Source organism: Micromys minutus (genome assembly GCF_963924665.1).
Source record: "Micromys minutus genome assembly, chromosome: 4".
Lineage (NCBI taxonomy): Eukaryota > Metazoa > Chordata > Mammalia > Rodentia > Muridae > Micromys > Micromys minutus.
The window spans coordinates 49,670,873-49,684,532 of NC_137973.1; the positions used below are offsets into that span (position 1 = coordinate 49,670,873).

General features: G+C 40.8%; 1 protein-coding gene across 2 annotated transcripts in view; it reads left to right on the forward strand.

Annotated features, from left to right (window-relative positions):
* Positions 1-286: 286 nt before the first annotated feature.
* SASS6 (SAS-6 centriolar assembly protein) overlaps positions 287-13,660 on the forward strand; it is a gene marked incomplete at both ends in the record, with an annotated part of 29,201 nt that continues 15,827 nt past the window's right edge. Inside the window, 7 exons of one of the 2 annotated variants that reach the window (XM_080916315.1) lie at positions 287-366; positions 6,967-7,027; positions 8,900-8,979; positions 9,328-9,432; positions 10,612-10,783; positions 11,445-11,510; positions 12,440-12,559. In XM_080916315.1, the coding sequence (XP_080772441.1) occupies positions 302-366; positions 6,967-7,027; positions 8,900-8,979; positions 9,328-9,432; positions 10,612-10,783; positions 11,445-11,510; positions 12,440-12,559 (669 nt within the window). The remainder of the gene's footprint in view (positions 367-6,966; positions 7,028-8,899; positions 8,980-9,327; positions 9,433-10,611; positions 10,784-11,444; positions 11,511-12,439; positions 12,560-13,660) is intronic. The other variant, XM_080916316.1, reaches the window with a different exon arrangement.

Below are 13,660 nucleotides of genomic sequence, written 5' to 3' on the forward strand. Positions count from 1 at the left end.
TCAGCCCAAAGTTGTCAATTACCTTGGGTCTCACTTCCCTTAACAAACGTGGCCGCCTGAGGGGGGTGTGTCCGCGGAAATTACCCATAACCCTGGCCTGTTCGTTCCCTGAACCGGAAGAAGGTGATGGTGGCTGAAGAGGTCCAAACCTCCTTCGTTCCCTCTGTTTATCGTTTTCTTCCTCCTCCTCCGCGGGAACTGAGCGCCAAACTCAAACTCTGTTTCAGCACTTCTTTCAAGCGGGTACCGCGGGCCAGGCCTACTGGGCTTTTTCACCCACGCGTCGGGGCAGCGGTCCGACATGAGTCAAGTTCTGTTCCAGCAGCTTGTTCCCTTGCTAGTGAAATGCAAAGACTGCGAGGAGAGGTGAGTTCCCGGTGCCGGCGGGTGGCGGTTGGGGTCGCGGCAATGGGGAAGATGGCGACTGGGTTCAGTGGGGATCGGTCCGCGGGTCTGTGTCGGATTGTCACACTGGGACGCGGGAAGGGACCCTGTGGGAACCTAATGGTTACCTTTGTTTGTCGCCGGGTTGGCCGTTGAGGAGGGGACGCGAGGAAAGGGAACGAGGAAATGGGAAGCCAACTCCCTCACGTCCACGTCCTGGCTCTGAGCGGGACGGAGCCCAGCCTGTCCTTTCTGGGTGGGAGCCCTGATTCCTGTTCCGTGCTGCAGAGCTTCGCGGTGACTTCAGGGGACTGTACGCACTAGAAGTCAGGCGCCCAGCCTTTGAAGAACAGTGGGAGCGAAGCTTTAGAACTTCAACTAAAATCAAAACAAAATATTTAGTGACATACTTCGGCTCATCTGCACGTCAGTTACAGCCATTTAACCAACCCCAAATACTGGAAAACCGGGAATTCTGTACATTCATACATAATGTCAATCCGTAAAGCACCTCGTTGAACCCCTGCGGATACCTTGATCTTCAGAGTTTACACTACGGTATCCTATCGCACCGATCGATACAACGCACACTTGCAACCTCAACGCCAGGCGATGCTATTACGGCTCAAATAAATTTGAGCAGAAATTAGATCTGATTTTCCTTTTTTTACCAATTACTTTTTAGTTGTAATTTGGCTTCTGTGACCATTACATTTTCTCATTTGTAAAGTTGATTCAACGTGCCTGTCTGCTCATATGATTGCAATGAAGACCAGGTGTGAAAATGTTTGTAGAAACTAAACGGTGAAGAGATGTTGCATTAAGAAGACACTGATTTATTGATTTGCTGGACTGTTTGACAGTGGTATGCGATTTAGAATTAGGTCCTGAATCAACCAGCAAAGCAGTCAGGAGAATGGACTGAAAACATGAGCCATGTATAGGAATCTGTAGGTTATTTCATTGTCTGGACTGATGATACCCTCACTTAGCAGGCTCCACCACTGGTCCGTACCCCCAGCTCAGCCTCTAATGGGTGATTATTTTGTAATGTCTAATATAGTGGTATTAGCCACATATAGACACATAGTTATTGAATTCTGGCTGATCCAAGCTGATGTCTGTAAGTGCAAAATTATTCATAGATTTTTTAAATATCTGCTAGTCACAAGAATGTAAAACATCTCAATTTTTATGTTGACTGTCTGTTGCAGCTTTAGGGTGTACTGGGGTCAAATGTATTCAAATTAATTTTACTTTGAAAGTTATGGGATTTTTTTTTTCTTTTTTTTAAGGTGACTTGTAGACAGTTTAAAGTGACATATATGACTCACATTTGTGGCTTCCATTTTGTTTCTGTATTAGTTGTGATCCCAGCTTGACACTCCCAACTCTTGACAACACATTAAATCAGAGTTGTAATCAGAGTTAATCATGTTAAAACACAACGTCAACTTTAAGGATTACTCTTGTTTAGAAACCTGATATTCCTATCACCCATGGGAAGGACCAACCAGCTGTTCATGAGTCATTCTTATTTGTTACCAACACTCTGTGGTTGTATCTGCACAAGGGCAGAATCGATGAGTAGTTAGTTGTGTGAGTGTATTGGCTGGAAGACAGCTGCATGGTTTTTATGGTAAAGGACATAGGTATCTTCAGCACTGCAGCAGTAACGGGAGAAACACAACCGCACACAGCTGTGGCAGAGACTCTACAGCAGTGGTTTTCCACCTTCCTGCTAATACAGTTCCTTATGTTGTGCTGACCCCCCAACCATAAAATTATTTTTGCTGCTACTTTGTAATTGTACTTTTCCTACTGTTATGAGTCTGATATAAATGTTTTTTCTTATGGTGAAAAGGTTGTTTGACTCTCATGGGGGTCCAGACCTGTAAGTTGAGAACCACTGTTCTGTGGTCTTCAAAGTCTAAAATATTGACTCTCTGGCCTCTTACAGAATAATTTTACTAACCCCTGACCTATAGGAAGAACAAGCTAGATTATTTAGTCAACTACTTAAGAGCAGTTTACCCCAGCAAATATTTGCCTGTGGTGTACCATGAACTATCTTGGGTGTAGAGAATGGGAGGCTTCCTCTCTTTCATCTTCAACAGCGAACAACAAAATCAGTCACCATTGTGGTTGTCAGGGAGCTCGCAGACTCAGAATTGCGAAGGTGCCCTGGAGAAGCAGCATCATGCAGATTCCAAGTTTAGATCTGAAGCTAGCTTGCCTGGGGTTAAGTCAGTTCCAATTCTGCCACTGATTGGCTGATCTTGGACGGTTGACTTGCTGTTTGCACATTTCTGTGGGTTGAACTTGTGTCCTTGCAGCAGGCTCTCATACACTAGCACCGTACTACACCCCCAGCTCTACTCTTACAGCATTTATTACACTTTTTTGGGGGTCTCATCTTTAAATTCAGAATAATAGTACCTACTTCATGGCATTGTTATTGAGGATGAAATTATTTAATACACACAAAGAGCTTAAAATAGTAACTAGCATATGTTAAGTAGTCCCGAAACCGTGGTTATTTAGGTGTGATCACATAAGCAGTATAATAGAGCGAAGGCGGTTGTGTAGATGACAGTGTAACTACCCGGAGGAACGTGGCGGGAGCTTTAACCCAGGATTGGATAACCACCTGTTCTAAAGTTTTGATCCCTAAACTATTGCTCAGTCATCACACCGACGTCACAGCTCCTCTCGGTGCCTTGTATTCTTTCCTCCGTATCCCCACCCCTGCTGTGCCCTCTGCCCCAGGTGCACCCCCTCGTGTGTGTGTGTGTGTGTGTGTGTGTGTGTGTGTGTGTGTGTGTGTGTGTGCGCACACACACGTGCTCGAGTGTGCATGTGAGTATGAACAGGTGTGGAAGCTGTAGGTTGGCTTCTGGTTTCCTTTTAAATTGGTCTCCACATTAAAATTCCTATTTTATAAGTTACATATATTTATTTCATGTGTGTGGAGGGGAGGGTACTTGTGCCATGGTGTGCTTGTAGAGTCAGAGGACAACTTCCAGGAGTTATGTGGATTCTAGGGATTGAATTTAGCCTGTCAGGTTTAGGGGCAAGTGTTTTTACCCTCTGACCCATCTTGCCAACCCTCCACCTTATTTTTTGAGACAGGATCTCACTGAACACAGTGCCTTACCAATTACTTGCCTAGGCTGCTTGGCCTGGGGATCTGAAGACACCACCCTGTCTTACCCCGAGTTAAAACTCACTGGCTTAAAAAACTGTGTGTGTTTATGCCTTAATGTGTGGTTTGTATGTGTGTGTTTCTGTGTGTCTGCCTGTCTGCCTGTCTGCCTGCAAGGGCCTCCAGAAGAGAAAAAGGATGACAAATCCTTTGGAGCTGGAGTTATAGGTCTTTGTGACTGCTTGACATGGGTGCTCTGAAAGAAGAGATGTGTGCTTTTAACCACTCTCTCATTCTACACCCAGCTGTTTTGGGGTTTTTTGGTCTTTGTTTTTTTTTTTTTTTTTTGAGACGGGTTTTCTGTGTAGCCCTGGAACTCTTCTCTGTAGACCACTGGCCTTGAATTCACAGAGATCTGCCTGCCTCTGCCTCTCCAATGTTGGGATTAAAGGTGTTAAGACACCAGCACCTGCTCCCCCATCTGGCTTTTAATGTGGTTGTTCAGATCCTAATTAGATGCTCATGTGTGTGGCAGGCATTTTACTGACTATGCTGTCTCCCCAGCCCCCCAAGGTACAGCTTAAATACTTTCCCATAAGGATCTTTAAAGTTGCCCAAGATGCCAGGTATGGTGACACGCACTTTTAATTCCGGCACTCAGGAGGTAGAGGCAAGGTGACTGTCTTTGAGTTTGAGTCTAGCCTGATCTGTGCAGTGAGTTCCAGGACAGCCAGAGCTACTTAATGTGACTCTGTCTCAAAAAACAAGGTAGCAGAAGTAGGTGCCCTTAAAATTAACTATAATTTATTTATTGGGTAGCATCAAGTAGGGAAGAGATAAGTTCAAACTTGGGTTTGTAAAAGTGCCTCAGATTCCTCCTCTGATTGAAGAGTCACTCAGATTATTGTTGGATGAATACACACACACACACACACACACACACACACACACACACACACACACACACACACACACACGTAACCAACAGTGGAAGTACTTAGTAGACATAGACAGTAGTAGTTCTTCTGTTCCTTTTCTCAGGTCTTTTGTGGAAGCCCTAAAACAGTCAGATGTTTATTTCTGTTTGTATCCTTAGCACCCAGCAGAGTACCTGGCTTACAGTAGCTTTTATTTGTTTGAATTGAGAGAATAATAAGGTCACAGCTTCTGAATGACAGCAATGGGCTGAAATCCAGCTATGTGTAAAGTCTAAGGTCTTTATTTAAAAATAAATAACCCTGCCTAGCTGTGTCGGCTGCCTGGTGGGTGTTACTCAGTTACAGCAGTGTTTCAGGATTGGGGTTTTATTTGTTGGTTTTAGTGCTCATATAATAAATCGAATGAAAGTAATAGACCACAGTCTCAGAGTTTTCTGTGACATGTTTGTGAGGGCATTTTATTTTTTATTTTTGTAATATTTCATTCATTTATTTATTTTTGGAGACAGGGCTTATCTGTGGAAACCATCTAGTTCCTGGCTATCCTGGAACTTACTTTATATATGTATATATATGTGAATGACATTGAAGTATAGGATTCCAAGCTGTAAAACACGATAAAGAATTTAGGTGTCAGTTTAAATATCATAGATGCCATTTATAAGTCAGGAGAAGCTTCGCTGTTTTCTGTCCAGAGAGTCTGAAGTTGGAGCGCTGCTCCAGTCGACGTCGCAGTCATTGCTCTGGGCACCAGAATGATGCTGTAACTCCGCCTGTCTAGCTTGTGTAAACTTCCAGCGTTCATCCCCAGCCCCACTGAAATACTTGATCAAGGATAACAAAAGTTTTTGTCTGTTTGTTTTAACTGCCCCCTTTTCAGCTAGTAGATAGGGGGGATGCATAGGAACTGAGATGCAGCAACCAATTATGATCAATACGAAATTTAATTAAGCCAGGTGTGGTGGCAAACAACTTTAATCTCAGCACTTAGGAGGCAGAGGCGGTTGGATCTCTGAATTTCAGGCCAGCCTGATCTGCGTAGAGAGCTCCAGGACTATATAGAAATACCTTGTCTCAAACAAACAAATGAACTAAAATGACTCATTTTAAAACAAAATAAAACTGTAAATCCAAGTTTTAAAAAAAGGTGTTAGTTGACTCTAGCCCAACTGTCTCCACCTTGCTAGTGTGTTGCTGTGTCTATTCTGTTGTAGATAAGTAGAAACTGGAAACCACTTAAACCAAATCTTTGGAAGAATTTAAACTCCAGGTTCAGTTTTGTTTTTGTTGCTTTTCTCTTGCTGTGATGAGACCATGGCTAACATAACATATAGAAGAAATGGCTTCGTTTAGGCTTAGATTTCAGAGTTAGGGTCCATGATGGCCGAGGTGCCGTGGAGGAGTCAGCAGGAGACAGACTGCACTGGGAGTGGATGGTCCAAGTCCTTCCAAACCTCAAAGCCCAGCCCCAGGGACATACCCCTCCCCAAAGGCCACATTTGAACCTTCTCAGACTTCCACCAACTTGGGACCAAGTATTCAAACATAAGCCTATGGGAGGCCATTTGTGTTCAAACCACTACACATTTGTTTATCCCGCCTCCCCTTAACATATTGGAGAAAAGCCATTATTACTGAACTTAGCAGGATAGTTTTGAGATGCATAGACATTCTTCAATAATTTTATTAATTTTGTTTCTCTGTTTAATGTTATGACTACTTTGATGTCTTTGTTCAATGATGGTACCACACAGAATGTGGAGGTTCTGGCTTCACTCTTCCGAACATCAGAGCTACTTGTGGATGATATAGCAAGTGTGTTGACAATACTTCTGAGTTTTCTACTCTGCATAGACAATACTTTATGTTGATTTCCCTTTTCGGTTAAAATACATATGTAGCAGGATAGTGATTGTCATTTTCTTGAGTCTAACAATGTAAACATAGCTAGGTGGTGGCAACACATGCTTTTAATCCCAGCACTGTGGACTACAGATGGAGTTCCAGGACAGCAAGGGCTGATAGAGAAACCCTATGGGGGTGGGGGACAACCAAAAGCAAACATTATATTTTAACTTTTTAAGATGGTGTATGTCATTGTAAGTCAGTTTGATCATTGAAATGGTAATTTTGAGACCTAAAAGTTATTACTGAATTGATGGTCTCTCTCTTAGTAGATGCTTTTTAGAATCTAGCAGTAAAGTTATTTACCAGAATACTAGCACTAGGCACCCTGATTGTTCACCACATTTCCTCCACAGCGTCTTCATTTTAAAAGGGACAAATATTTAGCCTTCCATTAAAAACTACCAGGTTACTTACTAGAGGAACAATACAGTCTTAAAACTTATGTCTAGTGTTCTTCCTAAAAATCTGTTCATAAGCTTGAGGGCATCTGTGGAGAGTCTTGTGGTTTAGGATCAAAGGTTTACCTGATGTAAAGATTGCAAAGTTCCTGTTGCTTGACCGTTTCTGAGCTGATCTTGTCTTTTCCTGCAGGAGAGGGAGCGTGAGAGTGAGCATTGAACTGCAGTCCCTGTCTAATCCAGTACACAGAAAGGTCCGTACTTACCGCTGTCATTTGTGTGTGTCATGATTTTTATTGTGGTTTTGTTTTAAGAAAATGAGATGTTTTCTTACCCAGACTTAGTCATACTATAATCACTAAGTTGACTTTACCAGGAACACTTACCCCATTATATTCCATACATGTTGACTCTTGCAGTTTCTCCAAATAATGAGAAATTCTACTGTCCAGTTTGTGGTTGTGGTAGACTGTTTGGGCTCTCCCTGATTCCTGAGCTTGATCTTTTTGGTATTGAGATACAATTGCTGAATTACTTTTAAAGGGTTACTCTTTTGTTAAGTTTTTGTTTTTTTGTTTTTTTTTTTTTTGTAATTTTGGGCCATTTTGTAACTGTTTTAAGTCTAGGGTAGTGAAATCTTAGTCAGCAATTTAAATCTAATTATACCGTGCATTACTAAATCCAAGAAGAATTAGGGGTTGATGTAACAATCTGGGTTTGCCATAAGCATTTAAAAGATTACCTTATTCTACATTTTGGTTTAGAGTGTAAATTCCGTGTGAATTTAAAAATTAAGTTGAATATGGTGCTATATGCTTGTAATCCCAGTGCTTAAGAGATGGCAGGAGGAGTGAGACTCTTTGGGGTGCTACATAATTGACACTGTGTGTGTGTGCGTGTGTGTGTGTGTGTGTGTGTGTGTGTGTGTGTGTGTGTGTGTGTGTGATAACAGCACTAAATATGGGCCGTAGGACTAAGTGTAGCATCTGATACAGCTTTCCCTGAGCACAGACAAGCATCTTGTAGTTGGCAGTAACTTTAGGTTTTGGCTTGTGTTGGTTTTCAGTAGCATCTGAGGTGAGTTTTCAGAAGTATTTGAGTAGAAGTTACTGAACCACAGGCTGTTCTGAGGTGGAGTGAGCCCCCAATTTCTTGATTTTCTGGAACAGAGAGTATACATTCTTGTCAATTTTACATGTGGAACCTCTGCAGGTTTTAGCTTCCTGGATGAAATGCTTTAATGTTTCCAGTTACCCTAGTAGCTGCTTAGAAATGAGTAGATTTTCTCTAAGTTCTTTGTTAGTCCCAACTCTTCCCATAGTATACCTGTTTTCTTTGTGTACCTGGAAATTCATAATTTTCGTGTGCCTACCTGACATCTATGATTCTCTGTCACACTTTAAATTTGACGACCTACCTGGCATGTATCTTTATGAAAGGAACTCATTTCATTAGAAAAGAAACAGATGGTCCTCCCCTCAGTGGCCAGCTGGGGTAGGAGGCCTCCTGGGAAGCCCTGAAAACATGTCACCTGATACTCTCTATCTTCTCTCTAAGCAACGAGAGCCCCTCCCTCCCTCCCTTTTCCTGAATAGATGACTGTCAGTTTTACTGATTATATTTGCTGCTTTTGAAATACCAGACTGGTTAATTTGAGGGAAGTCAAAAATAACATTTATTCAATCTTACAGTGATGTCACGGAGCTGGTATATAAATTTCTCTGCGCCTCATAGAAGATACTTTTAACTTCAGGCATTTTGTCGGTCAAATGTCTACCCCCAGTTAAGATGCAGCTCTAAAAACTAATAAAGGGCTGGAGAGATGGCTCAGTGGTTAAGAGCACTGACTGCTCTTCCAGAGGTCCTGAGTTCAGCTCTCAGCAACCACATGGTGGCTCACAAACATCTGTAATGGAATCTGATGCCCTCTTCTGGTGTGTCTGAAGACAGCTACAGTGTACTTATATACATAAAATGAATAAATAAATCTTAAAAAAAAAACTAATAAAAATGTACAGCACCTAAAGCAGCGGTCTGAAATAGAACTGATATGTTGTTGTTTAGACTAATTTCACTTTCACAAAAGCCTTACTAGAAACATTTAAAAAACCTATTCTTTTCTTTAGGATTTAGTCATCCGTCTGACTGATGATACAGATCCGTTTTTTCTGTATAACCTTGTTATATCTGAGGAAGATTTTCAAAGGTAAGTTATTTTAGATTTTTGCTGGCCCTCCATATAGTCCATGAATTATTTTCATATCAGTTCAGGTGGTAAGTTATTCTGGGAATACTGACTGCCCTACAATTGTTTACTGGATATCTTTAAAGTTGAACATTTTATAGATTATCAGACTTCCATTTAAGCAGCTCAGAAATTTGATGCTTTAGCTAAATTTTATGACTTCTGTTAGATAAGGTTGATACATATCAAAAGTTCCCTAGTTTAACTTTTTAAAAATAATGTCATTAGTAAATAATATTTTATTCTATGAATTATAACTAAAGATAGTAATTAGGTTTCTGAAGAGCTGTTTTTCTGTTTTCTGTGTAGTTTGAAATTGCAGCAAGGTCTCCTGGTGGACTTCTTAGCTTTTCCACAGAAGTTTATAGACCTCCTTCAGCAGTGTGTGCAGGAGCACGTGAGAGAGACCCCAAGGTGAGGCTCGGGAGGCTGGGGCACTGCTCCCTTTCCAAAGAGGACTACTAACAAAATGAGTTTCCTTATTGCAAATACTCCAGGTTTTTTTTTTTTTTTTTTTTTTAAAGCTGGGATTAGGGTCCAACTAAATCCCAAATTTTAAGAAATCTTGACTATAAAAAGAAATATTTGCCCCTTAATGTTCATGGCTTGATGCAGTTTTGAAGTTAGTTGATGTTTATAAAAACTGTTTTTCTAGGATTTATCTGTTGTTTATGTGTCTCGGTGTGTATGCTGTCACCTTTGGGGGCCAATGGGTGTGTCAGACCTGAAGCTTTAGCAGGTGTTAGCTGTCTGAGGTGGGGCTGGGAACTGAGCTCATCCTCTGAGAGAGCAGCAACTATGCTTAACTGCTGAGCCATCTGCAGCCCCAAGCTCGTTGAACTATAAAATAACACTTTCGTTTTTATGATTTGTTATGTTCCTGATTGAATTTATATTCATGGTCATGTGCTGCTGATACCTGCTCATGTAAAATTCACTAGGAACTTTTTCTTGGCTTGAACAGCCGATGAGTATTATTTAAAATACTGTTTTATTAGAAACTTGAATGTTTTCTCTACCATATTTTCCCCTTTTCATTTTGTCTTACCATTTTGGGACAGAGTCTCACTGTGTAGCTCTGGTTGTCTTAGAACTTGGACCAAGATGGCCTTGAACTCAGAGAGATCTGTCTTCCTCTGCCTCCCTAGTACTGGGATTAAAGGTGCTTACCACCTTTCCTGGCCCTTTTTCATGTTTATTAGAAATTATTCTCCATAAAGAACTTTCTCTTATAAGTCAAGGCTATAGGATCGTTCTGAGGATTTATGGGGAAAAGGATAAATCTGTAATTCTTACCTTTGCGTAAAGGTAAGTTGTCGGAGTGAGGAGCTGGTACTTTGGTATTTCATGAGTTTATGTTTTTAGGTTTTGCTTTCTCTGGTTCCTTTTTTTTTTTTTTTTTTTTTTTTTTATTGTTTCCCATTGTTAACATTAGGGCCATACTTAATTTCACACCCTGACATACTCCTGTTTCTCTTGGTCCAATGATGTTTAATTTCTCCTCTTCACAGCCTTGAGTTAAGGAGTGTGTGATGCAGTGTCAGGGTCTCACAGGTGTGTAAGTGTGTCATAATGTGACTTTTCTCTTCAAAGGTTTCTGCTGCAGCTTATTTCTTCGGCTGCTCTTTTGGATAACTCACCGGTATTTTTAAATGTAGTAGAGACAAATCCTTTTAAGCATCTTATTCACCTGTCACTAAAGCTTTTACCTGGAAATGATGTAGAAATAAAGAAATTTCTAGCAGGATGTTTGAAATGTAGCAAGGTAAGTTTGTAAATTTAAGTTACTATTTTAAACTAGGAACCTAAGTACTTTCTTTAAACATTACTTTGGATCCATAATGCACACCCCCAACCCCGGCCCACCCCCACTGTTATTTTCGTAGTGAATGTCACTGTTTTTCATTTAGCTACTGCCTATAAGTCTAGAACTAGACCAGAGGGGGGAGTTTAGGATCCAGATATTTACAACTTTCTGGCCTCAGGCACCTACATTCCACGTCACCATTCTATCAGCCGGCAAATAAGTATATGAATACACAATCTGCCACCCCAACACAGGACACTGCTCTGTATCTGTCACTTCCTCTCTTTCCTTGAAAGAAATTATTACTCTTAAATTGTGTATTATGGTATGTGTGTTGAAAATAAGTATACGAACATGTTCCGAGTGTTATAAAATGCTATATGAAGGATGCGGTACAAGAACAGCATGGTGCTTCTGCTTAAGGAAACAAATGTCAGTTAAATGCTTAGTTACACAGTGAATGCTCAGGCCGCACCAATGTGGGTTTTGTGAAAATGCAGGTTGTAGTTTAGAAGCCCTGAGTTTTTGCATATTCCACAGGCTCTTTGCTTGATGCTGGTCTTTGGCTATGGATGATTGTATTCAATTATAAGCTGCATAATTTTATTTTTATAAATAGGAAGAAAAATTATCACTGACTAAATCACTAGATGATGTTACCAGGCAACTGCACATTACACAAGAGGTAATTCAAATTTCATTTTGTCTTTGTAAGTAATCCAAAACTGGTCCTGAATTCTTTCTAGAATTAAAACCAAGCCTTTGTGTATCTTCTTTCAAAATAGATGGCTGTTGGATCTCCACTCTTGGTGCCTCTTCCTCACAGTTAATTGTCTTAAATTGATGCTTTCTTTTAGATATTTAGTCCATGCAAACATTTCTGCTACCCCTTATTAGATATGACACCTTTTATTATTAAATAAGACATTGTCACTTACTCTCTTTCCTTCGAAGAAATTATTGCTCTCTTAAAGTGTGTGTGTGTGTGTGTGTGTGTGTGTGTGTGTGTGTGTGTGTGGCTTGGTTTTCTCCTCCCACCATGGGTACATGGACTCAAACTTAGGTCGGCAGGCTTGGAAGTAGCTCTTTTGTTTCATCCATCTTACTTGTCTGCCTTAAAATGGCTTTTTAGTGCCCATCTCCTTTTCCTTTCTTCTTGTGTTAAAACTGTAATTAATCCTTTGGGAACTGGAGAGATGGCTCAGCAGTTGAGAGCACTGGCTGCCCTTCTAGGTTCAATTTCCAGTAACCACACGGCAGCTCACAGCGTTTGTAACTCCAGTTCCAGGGGATCAAGACATACGTGCAGGCAAAACAATAATGGGAATAAAAATAAATTAATTAGCCTTCCTTCCTCCCTCCCTCCCTTCTTCTCTCCCTCCCTCCCTCCCTCCCTTCCTCCCTCCCTCCCTCCCTCCCTCCCTCCCTCCCTTCCTTCCTCCCTCCCTCCCTCCCTTCCTCAACTTCCTAAATTCATCTGTGGGAAAAGCTTCGAGTATATACTAAAAAGCTGGAATTTCTTTGCAATGTTCTTTTAAGTACTTTCTGTTCTAATCTGAGTATAGCATATTCAAGAGACTGTCCTAATATGTTGTGCCGACTTCTCTGATATAGACGTTATCAGAAAAAATGCAAGAGTTAGATAAACTGCGGAGTGAATGGGCCTCGCACACAGCATCACTGACGAATAAGCATTCTCAGGAGCTAACAAGTGAGAAGGAAAAAGCCTTGCAGGTGAGACCATTAAAGTCAATTGGAAATGTCATTTTAAAAATCATTCTTAATTATTCCATTGATTATAAAAGTAATACATGCTTGCTTTAAAATTTTCAAACATCTAACAAGCACATTCAAAGCTTAATTTTCAGTCTTACTACTAAAATATCATGTAGTCAGCCTAGGCATTCTTTTCCTAGTTAGTATGTTTTTTTTTTTTTTTTTTTAACTTATTCACTTTACATCCCACTCACTGCCCCCTCCCCCTTCTCTTCTGAGTGAGTGGGGGCTCTCTGGGTATCCCCCTCCCTGGCACATTAAGTCTCCTGCAGGGCTAGGCGCATCCTCTCCCACCCACTGAGGCCAGACATGGCAGCCCAGCTCAAAGAGCATATCCCAAGTACAAGCAACAGCTTTCTGATGGCCCCTGCTCCAGTTGTTCTAGACCCCCATGGAAGAAAACCAAGCTGCACATCTGCTGTATATGTGTGGGGAGGCCTGCAGCCTAGGCATCTGACTGTGTTGTGTTTCCCAGCCATCAGCCCTCCATGGTTAGCCTGCTGGTCGTCCTTCCCTAAGGTGATCATACTGATGCTCAACTCAGTGCACTTAATTTGATGTAGTATTGTAGACTTTTCTCTATGTGTATATGTAAGTGCTGTTCAATTTAAAAATAATTTGTAGATAAATTTGTAGCAAAGTAAATTATGATTATAAATGTATAGACATTGCAGTTTATCCTATGCTAATGAAATCTTATTAAATATGTTGATTATAACTTTAAAAATTAACATAAAGTACTATTCTATATCAGTTCAAATACTTTTTTTAATGCTACACAGCTGTTATTTGTCATTCAGATAGAATTTATATCGACTTTTTACCAAGCTGGTGGCTTTGAAATTTTGGTTACTGCGAGCCAAACTATATCATAATGCAGTGAGCTTTCTGTTTACATTGTGACACATCCAAATAATTTCTTTTCTATACATACTTGCCACCTAAAAAGATGATGTGTCATGGAAATTTCAAAGGTTCCTATTAATTATCTTCGTATTTGCCACCTGCCAGGCACTGCAGGGGACACTTGCACCGGTTCCTCTGAGACCTGTGCGTGAA